The sequence below is a fragment of the Tribolium madens genome, unplaced genomic scaffold (genome assembly GCF_015345945.1).
Source record: "Tribolium madens isolate multiple individuals breed KSU strain unplaced genomic scaffold, Tmad_KSU_1.1 Scaffold_19;HRSCAF=116;Tcas5.2_LG9, whole genome shotgun sequence".
Classification (NCBI taxonomy): domain Eukaryota; kingdom Metazoa; phylum Arthropoda; class Insecta; order Coleoptera; family Tenebrionidae; genus Tribolium; species Tribolium madens.
In genome coordinates, this window is record NW_025400983.1 from 10,531,221 (window position 1) to 10,549,650 (window position 18,430).

Consider the following 18,430-nt stretch of genomic DNA (forward strand, 5'->3'; position numbering starts at 1 on the left):
GGTAGACTAATTTACAAGAGACAAATACAAAATTATCATTTTCGTAAAGATTTTTTTCAGTAAATAAGCAAAACATATAAACCACCTATTTTGCTTCGCAAGTTATAGGTAATAACTGTCTTTTTATTGGTATATTTTTATTTTATTTCGTGATATTGACTTATTTTAAATAGCCGTGATATTTTTAGCACATTTTTGCACAAAAAAAAAGAAAAAACTATTTTTTACAAAATACAAATATGTAAACTTCATATTTGTTCAAAATTACGAAAAAAGTCTCAAAACACTTTTTCGTTCTTTGTGTAATCTGTAAAATTTTTATCTATTTTTTCAAAACCACCATATACAAGATATTGGAACATACGAAAATACTCTTTAGTGACAAAAAGTGCGTTAAAAAATATGACATTAATAAACCAATTATTAAAAATAAAAAATTAATTAGCGCATATTTTTATAAATTTGTAACATTCTTCTCACATTAATCAATGAAAAAATGCACTAAACATTACAGAAGTTTTTTATAAACAAATGATATTGAAATAATGTGTGAATCTGATATTAAAATTGTTCAAATGGAGCAGTGTACTCCTCCAGAAGTAAGAGATACTGCTACAGAAGCAATTGAATACTAATTTAGCAAAATATTATGCGTAACTTGACAATTAAAAAAAAATTCTGAGTAATTTTGTAATCTTAACGTTGGCAAACCTGCATATTACCGCCCAAGGGATAAAATGATATTACTGCTCACGAGATTTAATAATGTGTTTTCCAACCTTTAAATGGTTGTCATATTACATTAGTTATTCTGAATAAAATAATATAAATACTACTAAAAATACTATATTATAATTAAAGTAATAAAAATTAATGTTTGTTGGAATGTTGTAGTATTTCTCGGGACCTCTAGAATATACCACCGTAATGTTATAATTTAAATTTAAATTTTAAACAAAACCCTATAATTACTCCTACTTAACGATAGTTTAGCCCATTTGTTTGAAATTTAATTTCACGTGGACCATTAATTTTATTCCATTTATCAAAAATAATGATCACCATAAAATTTAAGGTTTGGCTTTTTGCAATGGACAATTGATTTTAACCAAACAATAATGGAGTCGGTATTTTACTCATCCATTGTATCATGTTGGAAACTACTCCGTCAACTGATTTTTTAAATCTGAATCCGCACCACATTTCGGTGACATTTTGCAAACGAAAAACCGCGTCCATTAAACTCGAATCAGTACAAAAAAACAAAATACTTTTATAACGCTTGATCAAATCCTCGGACTTGTCATCGACGTCTTTCACGCGTGAAATTCAACCTCAACACGTTGACAAATTTTGTCTTAAAATGACAAGTCGAAGCTTTTTCGAATGGAATTGTGCTGAGACGATAAAACTACTTCCACGACCATCAATTACCTGAGCTTTTCGGCCAACGTCAGCGCCAAAAGCTCGTATTTATAATATTTTTTAAGCACCATCAACTCTTGTGGCAATTGTGAATAGCATCTGCGCCAAATAGGAATCCATAAATACGCAGCTGGCACAAGGTGACCCGGCTTTAGGGCTGATATTTAATTTTCAGTCCTGTGTACCGGAGCTGAAATAAAATATTTGTGGTTTCAAGCTGCTACGGCCTGACGAGCACTAAATTTCTTACAACCCAATTACATAGTTATAGTGCAAAGCGCGGCTTTCGTCAAATCATCCTCTAACCTGGTTTAGGTTGAAAAATTCATCTTTGTAACGCCACCTTTTCAATCTTTTGATGTTGATAATGGTATTAGTTGCTCGAAAGCATTAAACTGCTTGCAGACAAAGCATTTGTGAGCTAATGCGTTTAGTTTCAATTTCAAAATTAACTACGATAAAGGTGGGTTAGTGTCGTTGGACCCTGGGATATGCATGCTATCGGTCAAAGACATTGGGTGGGATCCCCCTAATGGGAATGTTCATTTATTCCAGACACATCCCGAATTTTTAATCAAAGTAAATAGTTTGTTTTGGCGAGATTATGACAGGGTTTAGGGTGTGAACAACGTCGGAAAGCTAATGACACAAAATCATTTAAATTAAATTAAATATTAAAACAAGACAATTAGGAATTTTGATCTTTAAATAAAAATTTCAAGAAATGGGATATCTGGTTTACCCTTGATTTCTCCTGTATAATAAAGTTAAAATAGGGATCTATGAATGATTGTAGTCTCGTAATAGGCTGTCAAATCGTAAATGTCTTTGCTGTTGCGCCCAAATGTTAAACGATTCCGGGTGACATTACAAAAGAGCCAATTTAGAGAGAAAATTTATGCCTAGCACTTTGTTAGTCATTACGTTTGCACGGTTTTAGGAAATTGCAAAAAAACTTACCTCATCATAGAAGTTTTTTCAAAATTATTAAGCATCGAGAATGGTAAATTAGAGATCGGTAAAAGATCGGTAAGTCCTTAACGTTCGTGATTGCGCAAAAAATATTTTTTATTATGTTCAACTCAATCAGTTTTGAAACTAGCGACCTTACTCCAGTTATCTATTGAAGGATACACCACCATATTCACTATTTTTGTGAATTAAATCACCGATATAATTTGCCTCATTTTGTGCATTGGATTGGAAAAAAAATATGAATTACTTATCACACATGGTAAAAATGCAAATATGCAGAAAAGACAGATTATACGTATTTATTAATAATTAAATTTAATTAATGAAAATACTTGTAATGTATTGTAACCTATTTATTCACAAAACCTATTTATTCAAAAATCGACGCGAATATAAAATGAATGAGCAAAAACTCGTCTGGTTCAGTCTCATTAAGTTTTTACACATTGATTTTATATACAGGGTGACCCAAGGGTGCTATATAACTTTTTTTCTATCCAAGCTGCCGACTTGATTTTTTTTTAAATAGTAGGTCCGATAACGAATCACATTTCAAAAATATATTTATTTAATACAGAATGTCCCAAAATAAGATACACAACTAGGTTTTGTTTTTTAAAATAATAATCTTCAAYTGTTTGTTGCATTTTTGAATTAGACTTATCTGTAATAGTTTTTGACTTATGTCAATTTATGTGTCAAAATTGCGTCGTGCATAAACCCACAGAAAAATTCATAACTTCAGAACCATTTAAAATAACTTAAAATGTTGAGTAAAATTTTGAATGGCACACGTGTGTTATTACTAGTGTTAGGCGATTCGAAGAATAAAATATTGTATTCAATTCGTCTTTGTGTAAATCGGTTCATTTTTTCCACCTCGTGGTTGATAAACTCGTTTAATAATCCTCTCGTAAAATAAAGCGTCCGATTTACACTCAAACTCGTCGAATAAATAACTATAATTTCATTGCAAATTCCATTTGATTTTGATTCTTTTGTACAGAGTGATACAAAAAACTTTTTAAAATAAAACAAAACACTCAGATTTGATTAAATTTATTCTGTAATCGCATATTCATTTAAGCTTTTAACTTTTTTGTATTATAATTTTGTATGTACTTCAGTGAAGAAAAACTTTTTAGGGAGTCTGTATAAATTTCCCAATAGCAGCAACATAATTTTATGACAGCTTTATCTCTCGCTTTCTATTATGAGTCCCAAAATACTATTAAGAGAAGTGGGTGTAAAATGGCCTATAGGGTTAAATTTGCTCCTATAGTAAAAGAAATATACTGATTTAAATCTTGAAGTAAAGCTCTAAACGATCAATAAAAAAATTATTAAGCTTTATAGACACTCTTATCTTCTTTCACTTTCACATTTTTTTTGCAATCTAAGAAATATTGTAATCAAATTTCCTTCTCTTTATATTTTAGTTTAGCTCAATTTTTTGACTCATTTTTTTTTAAAGTAGCAATAACAAAGTACAACACGCTGTCCCAGTAATATTGCCACTATGAGTGGCTGTTATAGAAAACACGAACGGCAAGAATTCAAAATAAACTCTCATCCCTTACCATTTCTTCCCCAGCGAGTTATAAATAAATTTAAATAGTGTTCATGTTTTATAAAAGTAGAAAATAACTACAAGCTGATTTAAGGAAAGATTTTATATACACGAATGTGGAGCTCAAAGGCTTATTTTGTTTTAAGTTTGGATCTGGTAAAAGTTTTCAGATAAATTTAGTTCAAGTGGGAGGAAGATAAACTCGGAAAATAAGTGGTTTTATTAAATTCTAAAAATGTTTCTGTATTGTCRTTATCACCTAATAGTCTGGACTATTGAAAGCAAATAATTGATTTGTAATCTAATTTGAAAATTTCTATGTGCATAAACAACATTTGAAGGAAAACAGAGTCCCTCTGCCGTTCCAAAATCCAATGAGCTTTCGCTGAATGCACCCTCGATAGAAAACATCTCGAGTCCATTAAATGTTAGTCATCTGCTTTTACAGCGTGGGAGACAATTTAGTGTAATATTTTATTATGCCAGTGTTTATGTGTGACATAATTGGATACTTTTATTGGCTGTAAAATATCGGTCGATAAACAAGTTGATTCAACCACGACCCTCGGGCATATTATGTTTACAATGTGTTTACAGCGACTTTTTCATATAGATTCACCACAATGAAATTTCCACAGCGCAATCTTAAACGTGATTGATTACAAGATTATAGCTCGTTCCAATAACTCCCCAGAATTAATAATCGATGACAGGGATTAGCACAGATGCAAATTTTCTAATTACACTCTTGAAGTATTTGCATTCCAGTCTTTACACTTCTTGAATCCAGTCCCCGGTTTTGTGTTAATTAAAGAATKCCAAGAAAACAGAAAACAAGTTTCTTATTGAGTCACGAGGCAACATTGCATCAATATTACCAGAATCTATTTCTTGAACTTCGATTCGAAGGGATGAGCAGCTGGAGTTGTTCAACTCGAATTGAAATGCACCAACTGTTGCCGCAATGGGATTTGCCAAATCGACATTGTAAAAGCCYTAATAATTGAACATTGCTACCAATATATGGTTTACAAGATAAACAGATGGATTTGGCAACGCTCACTTGAGGTTCACACGCGATTTTCAATCGAAATCAGCCATGTGAGTGAGCAGTGAAACTTTGAGGAAATCTAATTAATTACCAAACTTTTCTATAATTAATTGCCTCCAACGTAAATAAACTTGTTATTGACTTGAGTAACCTCTTTAACGGACATTAATAATAAATCACCCAATTATTTGCACACATACTTTGTCAAGCTAAGAAAACATGCTTTTTATGAACATGCACTGATGGCAAAAGTAAGAGAATTTGAATATTTAATGAATTATTCAACTATGTGTATACAAGGTTAGCAAAGTTAGATTTCAATCGCTCAAAATATTAAAAACGATTCAAGTTAATGCAAAAATAATATGAAATTATTCATTAGATTCAAGATTCTGATTCTCAAACATCAAATTCTGCATTAAAATAAGTTTAAAAAAATCAAAAATGGAAATTTCAAGTTTTTGTCAAAATTTACAATTAAAAACATAAAAATATACTACCTCTGTTCCAAATTATAGTTTACAAAAATATATATTATACAAATGCATACCATAATTTGGGGCAAAGGTAGTACTATTCTAATTGTAGCTCTAAATAATAGTTATATTTGTAATTTGCCTCCATTTTGATTTTTTAATTATTAATTATTAAAGAACGCGACATCAWMTGCGATGTTTTAATAAAGAGAGCAAATTAAAACAAAGCTCGTCTCATAAGARCTTGAGGCACTCATTCTTTAAACTTTAATTCGTGCTTCAAGACTGGTCTTATAAAACTTGTTTTTTAATATCGATACTACAATATACTACGTCATTTTTAGGTTTTTAATTATTGGAATAAAATGTAAWTTTRTTATTTTCGTTTTTATTTTTTTCAAACTAAAAGACCTAGACGTTTTTAACTAGGACGTTTTAAAAACAGTTTCTTACAAGGAATTTAAATCTGTCATTGTATTTTACAAAGCGCTTTTAATGTCAGAGTTACAACACTCAAGTTTGGATTTTCTTATGGACACAATATTTGATTTCTGTATTTTTGAGWAGTCTTCTTGTTCTGATTACAACGATGTATCACACAATATGATCAAATTTTACATGCTGATCAAAATTAAGAAAAGGAGTTTTTGCGATGAGTGCTTTGGAAAAAACGCCAACAATTTTAATTAACAAACTAAATTTTAAAGCTGGTGCATTCGAGCATCTTTTAAAACGAAAATAACAAATTTCCGTTTTTTTCCAATAATTTAAAAACTAAAAATAACACATTAAATTTTTTTAGATTATTGTTCAGCATAAAAATGTGCAACTTTGCAATAATTTAACCGATCTCGTATCTCTTATAATAACTGAGATCCCTATAGTGGAGCTCGAAACACCCTGTATAAGTGTTTTAGAATTTTTTTTATCAAAGCAGCGTCAGTACGAGTGTTTAATTTTCGTAACTTTTATCGTTTGAACCACAATCAATCTCAAAATTATTCAAATTAAAAAATAATTTAACATTTTAAACCCACACCTCAAGTGAATGAAAAATTAAATGGAAAATGTTATTACAAACATAAAAATAAAATATTGGCTTGGACAAAAGTTAAAAAAATTTTGTTTCCGAAACAATAATGAAGTAATGAATAAACAATGATGAAATTATTATGCATAGAAAAATTGTTGGGTATAATAATTTGTTTCAAATTAATGTTCTTCATGTTACATTATCCTCTAGACCTCTTATTTTTGGGTAAAACGAGTTCTTAGAAAGCAGTTACTTCTTTCTACTTAGAGTCTAAAGTTGAGATAACTGCTTAAAATTTTCTCTTGTAATAGTGACCTATATCGTCTCGATACGCTATCTAACTTAAATCCCAAACTTGGAAGAAAACAAACGGGCAATTCACTAAATGTTCCAATAAAGCATTATCTGACTTAGTGTTTGTCGGAAAAAAAAACAAATTTCCGTGGAACGCTTTTCCAATTGAAAATTCGAATTAAAGAGGATCGCAGCGTTGCGAATGTATACACTTACTACATACAGGCTGTTCCGTTTTTATTGTTACAAATTTAAACAGGTGATAGAGTATTCAATTTTAAGACAAAAGTTTCCTATGAACATGTATCAAAAAATGCTACGCAATGGAGTTACATCCTCTCAAAGGGCTGAGTCTTTTAACGGATTTTTCCCAATATTTCAGAAACCATATAGTAAATAAAATTACAAAATTGGGTACAACTGATTACCTTTATGTATAAAGGTTTGGATGTATCCAAACGAATTTAAAGATAAAATGTTTTTACTCAGGGGCGTCCTAAACTGGGGGGATTTAGGGTAAAAAGTTAGTACCCTAACTATTTTGGCTGTTGGTTCTTGCAACTTTCAGCCACAGAATTCTAAATTCCATATTTTTTTACAAAAAAAGGACTCTTGCTCTTTTTCTATACAACTTACAGTTTGTGAATAAAATTAGTTTACAATTTGTTTTACAGACCATAAAGCGGATAAAAACTAAAAATTAAACTCGTTTTACTATTTAAGAGGGCCGTGATTAAAAATTTCGAGAACTAATCTTTGAACTCGTTCAGGTGTTTATCAGGTTATCAGCTGTACCAATTTTTGTAATTTTATCTATTCTTCAATAGTGGGAAAACTTCATTAAAAAATGTATCTCTTTCAGGGGGTGTAGTTCGATTACAAAACATTTTTTGATATCTGTTCATAGGAAACTTTTGTCTTAAAATTGAATATTCTATCACCTGTTTAAATTTGTAACAATAAAAACGGAACACCCTGTATGTAAATGATGAGGATGATGAGGAGGATATTAATGATTGAGCTCGTCTTGTGCAATATAGTACATGCAGTATTTGTGGTGATATTTTTTTCGACTTCGGGAGTTATTTGCAATTCTGTGGGCGTTCAACGGTTACAATTTAATGAGATCGTTCATTTGTAAATAATATTATTTTCTTCACGAAATTTATTTTCTCGTCTCAGAAATCTATACTGGAATTTTTACGAAAAATAAGAACGTCACAAAACGCATTTGATGGTTAAATTAATTTATTTAGACATCCCACACTCGACTCACGCCCCCTCTTTCTATTCAATTCAATTTATTCTTATATCTGAGTTATTAAGTTACAAAGCAATATAATTTATTTTTATCATGTCTAAGACAGATTTCGTTACAAGCATATGTTATAGCGTTTCAAGAATCTATAAAAAATGTAAGATTGTAGTTCCCGTTCAACAGTTGTATTCTTGGTAATAAAGCTGGGGTTGGCGGCCATTAGCCTGGCTGTCAGCATCAGCTGTCATTATTCCGAATTTTCTTGCTAAACTTGAATGTGTTTTCTGTGTGCGAATTGTTTGAACAGTTGTAAAACTTTTTTGAATCAAAATTTTGTTAGGCGTTGCTAATTTTGGATTTACGTGGTGATGAATGAATACTCTATTTTTAAATAATCAAATCAAACATATAAATGCATTTTTTATTGAAAGCAAAAATTTATATTCTTCAAAACTTTAAATTCTGTATTAGTAAATTAAGTTTTAGAATTCGAAAATCGGACTTTTTTTAGCATTTTCAAAAAAATACAATTCAGATATTAAAAAACAATTGTGATTATAGCACTACATAGAAAATTAACTACAACTGATATACAGGATGTGCCAGAACTCGCGCCCTAGACAAATATGCCACGTAAAATAAGATACCAGGAACATGGAAGAAATGTTTAAAAAATCGTATCCATAAAAATTTCGAAGTTATGAGAGTCTAAATTTTGCTCTTTGACTCTATTTATTTCTGTTGGAAACACAATTTTCCGAGTTTTACTGCTACAGGCTATTAGAAGAGGAAACAAGGAAGCTGTATCCTAAATTGTAACTCTGTTTAATGTTATTTGTGGCTTTTATTGGCAAAATGTTTGTACTTTTACTAAATAATTATAAAAAAGCATATACAAGATTATTAGTATCATTGAATAGTCACAAAAAATGTCAAATGTCAAAAAATAAATCTCAAAATTTTTTGTCAGAGAATTTTTTAAACACTTTTCCATGTTCCTGGCATCTTATCTTACTTGAAATTTTTCTCTGGGACGCGAGTTCTGAAACATCCTGTATACAGAAGTAGTTTTTTTTAAATAAAATAGTTTATAGAAAACTGGTTTTGATTTAATTTAGTTCGTGTGTTTCAGGCACTTATTTATTGACTTATTTATTTATTTAATCATTAAAAAACAGTGTTATTATATTTAATCTACCTAAAAACAAATAATAAATATTTTTTCCTACGATCCTAACAGGAAGTAACTTGTTTCACCCTAATTTCAGAAAGGAAAATGGCCTCCCCCATAGAAACGAAAAAATGTGCTGCTAGATTTAACGGCAAAACTGGGATATCAAGAGAAATTGCTAGTTTTGAAGTTTTACTTGTTGGATCGTAGGAAAAACTGTATGTATTACACTGGAGGAAAGTGTATTTTCTTTCCTGGGTAGAGTCTCGAGCAGTAACTTCCACCTCTGGGAGAAAAAATTATACTCCCTTGTAATACAAAAATTTATTTCCTAATAAGGAGATCAAACAATTCACCCAATTCATTTGGGTAATACGAGGGCAAAATAATTCATACCTAATGAAAAAAAAACATACTGGGATAAAAGCTCCGACTTAATCTCAAGTAAAAGTTGTCTCAATATCAAAAAAAGAATTACGTGAATTTTAAGAGAGTCGTCCTGTAATAGAATGGCAAATCTAATAAAAAGCTTATAAGGAGAAAAAATGGGTTTTTGATCAATCAATTCCTATCCTAATTCAGAGTATTTTTGGCGTCTTTTGGGCAGAATCAGTGTTGCTTCGCGTGACTGCGCCAATTTTATAATAAAAGTCTCCGACATTATTAAAGTTAGATAAAAAAAAAAGTACTGAAAAGCAATCAATTGCTTTTGTATCTAATACAAGGTTTCGGAGCATTTCGGTGGCTTGAAACAGACAAACYGTTGCGGTTTCAATTCGTTCTAGTGAGCACAAATAAAGCAAATCGCTTCCTCGGATTGTAAAAAACGAAAATTTATAATTGGAAGTCACGCTCTGGTGCATGCATAATTAACCTATTGTTTAAATTTAATTTAATCAATAAAACTGCCATTATTTTCTCGTCGTTTTGTTCCTTGCATCTTATTTCATGGCTTGTTTCACAAAGTCGGAAAGCGGSAAAAGCACTCAATAATTGCAACTTTTGCTCGCGTTTCTTGTTAATCATTATTTGCCATTCATCGAACTGTTCTCTCCGCTGGTGATAGATGTCCGAGCAATAAATTTCTCTCCATTTTAGCGATGTTTCCGAGGTGAAATTCCACAATAACACCACGGTGTACCTTGCAAATACAATCATTTTTTAAAATGACAAGCTGTTCCATTAGCCCCCGTTGTTATCGCATAGGGTTTAACAAATCATACCTTAAAGCTTCTCTTATTTTTCAAAGAGAAAAAGAAAAGAGGAAAATAATAAAAACGGTAATCAACTAGGGAGATTTTACAAGGATGGGCTTTTGTGATTTACAGTAGTGTTTTAATTTTATGTTCTTGAGTTACGTTACATAATAGGTAGGGGTAGTCAAGTACCGGAGTTATAAAAGCTGTTATTAGAGCATTGCGTTCACTTTTAGAGGCCAGTAAAGAGGTCTAGGGCTGCAATAACTAACACAAACTAAGAGCAGGGCTTTAATAATATTAAGATAGACACTTATGTGGCTATATTGATTACGAACATCAAACCAGAACATACAGAAAGTCTAGAAATTYCAATACATACATACCAACACTTTGTAATGCATTGAAAAAAAATTGTTTAAAAAAGTAGTACATAGTTTTATTTTCATAAATTTTCTAAAAAAAATGTAGTTTTTTTTCGAAACGTTAATAAATGGATAACAAAATAATAAACAGTAATTAACGGCATTTCTAAAAAAAAATTAAACAAAACCTAACAAAATAGCGAAGGCGTTTTTAAAAGCTTTTTAATTTACCTTTACTATTTATTTACTATTTATTTACAGAAGAAATATGCATTGTAAATACAGTTTGTTATTAATTATTATTTAAGTATGCTTTTAAAATCACTCAAATCGAAAATATAAATAATATAACAAGTATAACAATAATCCTAATTTTTAAGAGATAATTCAATAATTAATAATTGATTGTTTATTAACGTTATTATTAGTAGTATGAAGTCAAATATTTCAACAAATTATTTTTCTTACATCCCTCCAAATTAATTAAATAAAGCTAAATTCAATTTACCATATCAAGAGCTGAAAGTTGGAATTAATGTTTTTTCTTTCATTTTAATTTAAATGAAGGGTAATTTTAGACATGGGGTCTATGAAGAAATTGTCTTAAAAAATTAACAAATACAATTCATTTCATTTAAAACATAGTTAAAAAACTTACCTATAAATGAATTAATTTCGTTGTTATTACATTTCCTAAAGTACTGATTGTGTAAAAAAACTTCTCACCACATATTTATAGCAGAAATTCCAAAACAAACCGATTATGATTGAACTAAAAATAATATGTTTCAAATTGCAATTTCCACATTTACAGATTAATTACGTAATGAAATAGAAGTCTAAATTTAAACTGATTTTATTTTGAATTGTTTTGAAGTGAAAAGAAAATTAGAACATCTAACAGATTAAAAAACCCACTCATTGCATTTTAACTAAATAGAAAACGTAATTAAGAATTTATATTTCTGTTTTTCATCTCAATTAAATAAAAAAGATAGTTTTTGTTTTATTACGACTTCATTTCCGTTTCTTAGAATTTTTCCTCGTCATTTTTAAATTAAATTTTAAGTTCAAAACAATCATATCGAGTAGTAATAATTCTGTGTTTGTGGAACAAAATAGTTTGTATTTCTATCACAATAAATTACAGTTGAAGTGTTATTTCCGTTCGCAGCCAAATACAACTTCTCATGAATTATTAAAATAGAGTAATGACCTAAATTCTCTCAATAAATAAATAATAAATTTATCAAAGATCTGTCTTATTTTTTTATTTTCGTTTTTTATCAAAATATACGCAGTAGAAAATTCTCAAACTTCGAATAACGAGCTTAATTCCCGTTTCATAAAAAAAACTTTAATTTTAATTTCAACCATAACAGCCGGCTGCGCTTTCTCACACTGTTTCACAAAGATATTATATTATTTCGCCCACTTTGACTCGAAAATGAAATATCCACACGATTATATCGAAACACCACGAGAGCCATTTGTATTATCAAAGTGGCAATTCTTGTTCATGTTAGCGTGAGCCTGCTTGTACTTTCTATGTCCGTTCTGGTTATCCGAAAAAAACGTCGAAAGCTTCTTTTGATCAAGATTGGGTTGAGCGGTGGCACGCATCGCACAAAGCATTCACGTTTGATGTGTAATGTACACATACACAGAACTGTCGTAAATCACAAACCGAAAAACAATTCAAACAAACATCAATGACATTTATAAGCGATTTCGTGAAATATGTATCTACTTCTGGTCTGGATTTCGGAGATTAGCGCTCGAATTCCAGGTAATACATAATTTCACGGAATTTGTTTAATAAATGGAACGGTTTTTGACAAAAGTGTCTTAGTTAATAGGACTTCAATCAATATTCCTTCAGAAATAAACGAACATAATTTCATATAGTTAATGTAATTATTAATCACCGAATAACAGACAAGTTCAATTAATTTTAAACTAGGCATCAACTTTTCTGCTCTGAACATATACTTAATGTATGAAAATAGGTATTATAATAAACAGTTTTATATTGTCCCTCAGACACTTTAGAAGAAGTATTTAACAAAAAAAAAGCGGGGACAAAATTAAAAACAAAAGCAAATAAAGAGGCAGTAAAAGTACATGACTGAAAGCAGATTGTGCTTTTGCTAAGTAGGTCATCCACCGAATCGTTGCAAAGAAAGAGAAGGCGTTCATATGCAAACATGTGGTTTTGGTAATAATAATAGTAGTAGTCTGTTGTTTACCTTATTATTTACTCAAGTTCTCATCTGTTTACACTAATATTGAATTTATTTCAAACAAAGAATGATGTAATTGAATACAAAAATTGATTTTGTGCCAAACAAACATTGTCCATAATTTTTATGAATCAGTGATTTCACACTCTTGTGATTTATTACTTTCGCTAATGAGAAATAGTCGTTTATTTCATATTTTTTTCATGAAACAAACACTGCGTGTCTGTGTGGTTGCAGCCAGCATATTCTGCTTGTAGTCAGAGCTCATACATTTTCTCATCAAACTGAGATGCTACAAAACTTTCAACTGCAAGGTTTATGTTACTTAAAACAAACTTTGCTTTGTTTGAAATTATGATAACTATCGTTAAATTTAACAAAAATTGATGGATTTAACATTTAACTCACTCACTGGTTTTTGAAATTAATTTCAAATAATGCTTACAGAATTATTGCATTGTGTTGGATGCACTCGAGTGGATAAATGTTGAAACTAAATAAGACTGCATTTCCAGTATCTAGAAACGTGCTAATTAAATCGGGGAAATTTTGCATTAAATTGTGAAAACATTTGCAATTACGACGGTATTGTTAAAAAAAGTAAAACAATTCAGTGATACGCCCTCGCTGAATACTTACCTGGAATTTATGAATTGAAAATTAGTTGATTCTGGTAAATTACCTTCGTTTTAATTAAACAAATTTATGAGTCAAATTTGCGTGCATTACTTTATTGATCAATTAATTAACACCGGGAGGGTTTATAATTTCGCCTGTATTTACATTGTGTCAAAAAGTGAAATTGATTTAATAATAAATGATTAACAATTGAATCAAATTAATTTAATGTTAATCCATCTCAACGAAGCATTCAATACAAATTACAATGAGACATGAATTTTATTTGAGCAATTCTCCGAAGAGCTAATATTTAGAATTCTTTTTATAGCGAAATCGATAGCGGGGGCTGTTTTTTCACAATGGAAGTTTCAGTTTGATTTATGCGTAGGTCACAGGTGGCGGCTGTATGAATAAAATTGTTTCTTAATTTTTCCGTAGCATAATTTTGCATAAATGGAATAATTAAAAATGTGCTATGGGCCAGAAACTGTCCACTATTGTCGAATTCTATAAAGTGCGATGGAGAGTAATTAAGTTTAATGGCCAGAAAGGCATGCAAATTAAAAACGCAATCTCTCTGTAAAGGATACGGACTAAACCTTTGAACATAAGATAAATGGAAACAGTTTGTTTGTGAAGGAAAATAATCCGTAGCTAATCTGCACAAAAATGAGTGAATTTAAGGCATTATTAGGCTAAGTTTGCATTAAATAGATCGATTTTACGCTCCCGGAAACGCTTTCAACACTGACAAATAGTCCAAATACATGCCTGTGCATAAAGAACAACACTGCCAATGAACTACTGTTCGAAAAATGGACGCAATTAAGAAAATTAGGCAAATATTACACTTTTTTTTATTAAGTTACTTATGGTTTTTACCATCAAAATACCTGCGATTCTTTGTTTTGCTCTGAAACTGTCATTGAAAAGCACTAATCCACTCGTGCTGTGCATTAATGCGATTAAATTTGTTGCCTGAAGTGAATTAATAAATTTATTGGATGTCTTGTTCCGGGATGAAGGTGTGCCCCATAATTTTCCATAGACAAACAATGCACTTTGGAGATATAAACACGAAAATACGGTAAACGTTACCGCTTCACAGTTGAATCGAAGTACATACAGGTGCGCTAGAACTCGCGCCCCAGAGAAAAATGTAAGGTAAGATACCAGGAACATGAAAAATTTTTTTTTTAATTTTATCTGTCAAAAAATTTTGACATTTATTTTTTGACATTTGATACCTTTTATGTCTATTTAATGATAATGATGATCTTGTATATGTTTTTTTTTCATAAAAATTTTGCCAACAAAGACCACAAATAACATTAAACAGAGTTACAATTTAGGATACAGCTTCCTTGTTTCCTCTTCTAATAGCCTGTAGCAAAAAAAAACTTGAGAAATAATTTTTTCCTACGACCATATACGAAACTAGATCATAACACACAATTACATATGCACGAAAATTGGCAATATCGTATGAGGTCAGAAACCTGTGCGATTTGTTTTCGCGCTGTGTGTTAGAAATCTAACGCACAATTCACACTCAATTGTTTTGTATTTTTTCATTTAACGTATTTTTTTTTGTATCTATTATAAAAAATAAATCGTTATTCAACGTATTTTTGTATCCATTATAAAAAATAAATCGTTATGAAAAAAAATATATGTTCGTAAGAAAAAAATTATTTATGGTCGTAGGAAAAATAGTGTACAAAACTTGCAGGAAAGTTTCTAACGCACTCGCAGGATTGCCTGCACTCGGCTGACGCCTCGTGCGCAACTTTACCACTTGTGCGTTATTTACCARTTTCCGTGCTCGTTATGTAATATACTATTCCAACAGAAATAAATAGAGCCAAAGTGCAAAATTTAAACTCTCATAACATCGAAATTTTTATATATAGACTTTTTTTCACGTTCCTGGTATCTTACCTTACATAGTATTTATCTCTAGGGCGCGAGTTCTGGCGCACCGTATATTTCAATGATTAAAATACGAGGATGAGAACTCCCAATTTAAGCAAATTTGTAATTTACTCGGGGTTTGTATTATTTTTATAACGGGGGCGTTATTTGAATAATTTAACCTTTTTGGTAAAACACTGTATTAGAAGAAAATGGAAAATGGCTGTAGTCAGTTGCTTATCTTATAATTGTTAAGCGACGATTAACAACTTGGATAAATTAATGCTGTCGCATCTCTCACGACGTTAAATAAACTTTTATTATTAATGATTTGCTCCATTACAATTACTAGTAGCTTTTCTTCAGTTAAAAAAAGAAAAAACATCACTGTAACTCTGTTGTGTATGTAACATAAATTGAGATAAACATCTTTACGACCTGATAAGGAAATTATCAGTGAGTTATTTCAGGTTGCTGCTTTTAATGGTCACAAGAGAATCGTTTTCTATTCGAATTTTATTTACGATAGACACGCTAAAACTTACAAAGATACTGCAGTTACTGACCCTACGGTGGGAATTTTATTTTTATTTGCTTCAATCTATCTGTACTGCAAACAACTTTGTTATTACTTAATATTACAAGGATAACTTTTAAAGAAACTTACTATTATGGCTGGTAATGGCCAATGACTATGACATGACTATATGAAGTCTGATTTTTCGACCTATCGTAATTAGGTGTATTGTATGTGATTATGGCGGAAAAAGGTCTTTCCACGACCACGATGAACTTTATTTTGATACCGAAATGACAAAAAAATTTCATGATTTTTGCTTACTTACTTACTTTAATATAAACGAGTGTTACTTTAAAATGCCACAATATTTTTTGTTCTCTTACTTGTGTTACTCTGCAAAACGGTTGATCTTGCTATGTTATAATTTACATCAAAGAGTTTTGGTTTCTTAGTTATTTGTTTTCTACGTTAGTTATATCGTAAATTATTATAACATTTAATTAACATTTGACTCAACCACACGGAGGAGCTTTACTATAACGACATACATAATTATCACATCGTATGACGTGACTTTAATGGCAGGTAAATGGCAACAACGTGGGTGGTGATAATTTAAATCGAGCTATAAACAAAGTTATTGTAGTTAATGATAATAAATCTTAACCAATCAAATTTCTCGCTAAAAGCAAAAGTTGTAACTAAATATTTTTTGCAACGTTCTTCCACTGATAAACTTTCCAATTTCACTTCAGGTGATGTTCCTGAAATATCCTCGCCGAGATTTAAATCTTTTCCTTAATAATCATAAGAGTTATGAAGTAAAATACAAAAAGCTTACGCACAATTTTACAAAAAACATGCCTCTAAGCCGAGCTTTTAATGGAAAGTATAAACTCTTTCAAAAATTAAAACAAATAACACAAATTGAATGGAAATAAATCGGGAAGGAATTGATTCATTTAATTTATTCACTCCATTGGGTGTATTTCATTTAATTTCATTAAAAATTTATTTCAAAGTACGTTCGCGTGTTTTGCAAGTAATTAAAGTTTTTGTATCGAAACATCAAATTGAAAAATTTTCATTCGTCGGAGAGCTGAATTTTAGTTTTTTATCTAGCAGTCGAAGTAATATAAAATTATAATTTAGGCTTCATTAAAAACGTACAAACACGTTAACTCTTTATTATATTACAGATATTTGAGTTTTAAGTTGTAATTAATTATGAACAGAGAAATCTTCTGCAGTAGGCGAAGGCAAAATAATTTAAAGCGTTGTAAAATTCGAAGTAAGATGAGTTCATCAACAAATGATTTTTTTAAGTGTATACAGTATCGCTAATACACAGTGTGCAGTAATTATTTAATTTAATGATTCAAAATGTGACAGTGTTGAAATTTGAGAATCTTGCCAAAAAATACTAACAAACCATTGGCGCAGTTTATTACACTTTTTTCCATTTATGTAACTTTTGATGAGTTTATTTTAACAAACGTAACAACCGTTTTTTGATTGAAACGGATATTTTCGATACACAAGACGTCCTATGGGAAATCTGTATTACTGCTGCATTGTTCATTAAAAAAAAAATAAAGTCTAAATTAGTCCCCTATTAATAACGCTATTGGTTCAAATCTCGCATTAGTTTGTAGAAAATAGTCAATAGATAAGTTGCTTATTTACTAATAATAAATTGCATATTACCCAAAATCCTACATAATCTGTCTTTCCCTCTCCAAAGAAACTCTTTCTCTTGTGCAAAAATCGGAAATGACCCACAAGTGCCTTAATTGTACATCTTCACAAATTTCACTACTCGTGTGAAAATTTTACACACTTTTGAAACTTCGTTCATTGTTGGAGAACGCGAAAGCTTCAGAATACGCGCGGCGTCCGTACTATGGAAGAGTTCGACGACGACTGAGCGTCCTCGGCGTCCATATAGCATGAATAATGTCGACTAGGTACTGCCATATTGATACGTTTATGACTAGATGTAACACCTGTTTGAAAATTTTTGTCGTGTTATTGATGCACAAATATTTAAGATTTTGCCAAAGAATTTTGTAGATTTTTCCGTTTTAATTATTTTGTTGTAAACCAAGTGTTTTGTAAAATTACGTTCAATATAATTTTTAATAGTGTTAGAATATTAGGAGTCGAAAGAATTCATAATAACATTGCTCTATTCATAAATAAAAAAGTTAGAGAACCGCAATAAAGTATTCTTAATGATTACAATAAACAAGTTGGAGTTTTCCTGTTTCAAGCATCCATTTTTRCCTTTTTAATTTAAATTAAAGAGAAATACCACA

At 30.3% G+C, this 18,430-nt stretch overlaps 1 protein-coding gene across 1 annotated transcript in view; it reads right to left on the reverse strand.

Annotated features, from left to right (window-relative positions):
- Nucleotides 1-18,089, reverse strand: part of LOC123010640 (adenylate cyclase type 1-like) — a 19,129-nt gene extending 1,040 nt beyond the window's left edge. Inside the window, exon 1 of the mRNA XM_044407700.1 lies at nucleotides 18,015-18,089. Coding sequence (XP_044263635.1) covers nucleotides 18,015-18,089 — 75 coding nt within the window. The remainder of the gene's footprint in view (nucleotides 1-18,014) is intronic.
- Nucleotides 18,090-18,430: the final 341 nt, after the last annotated feature.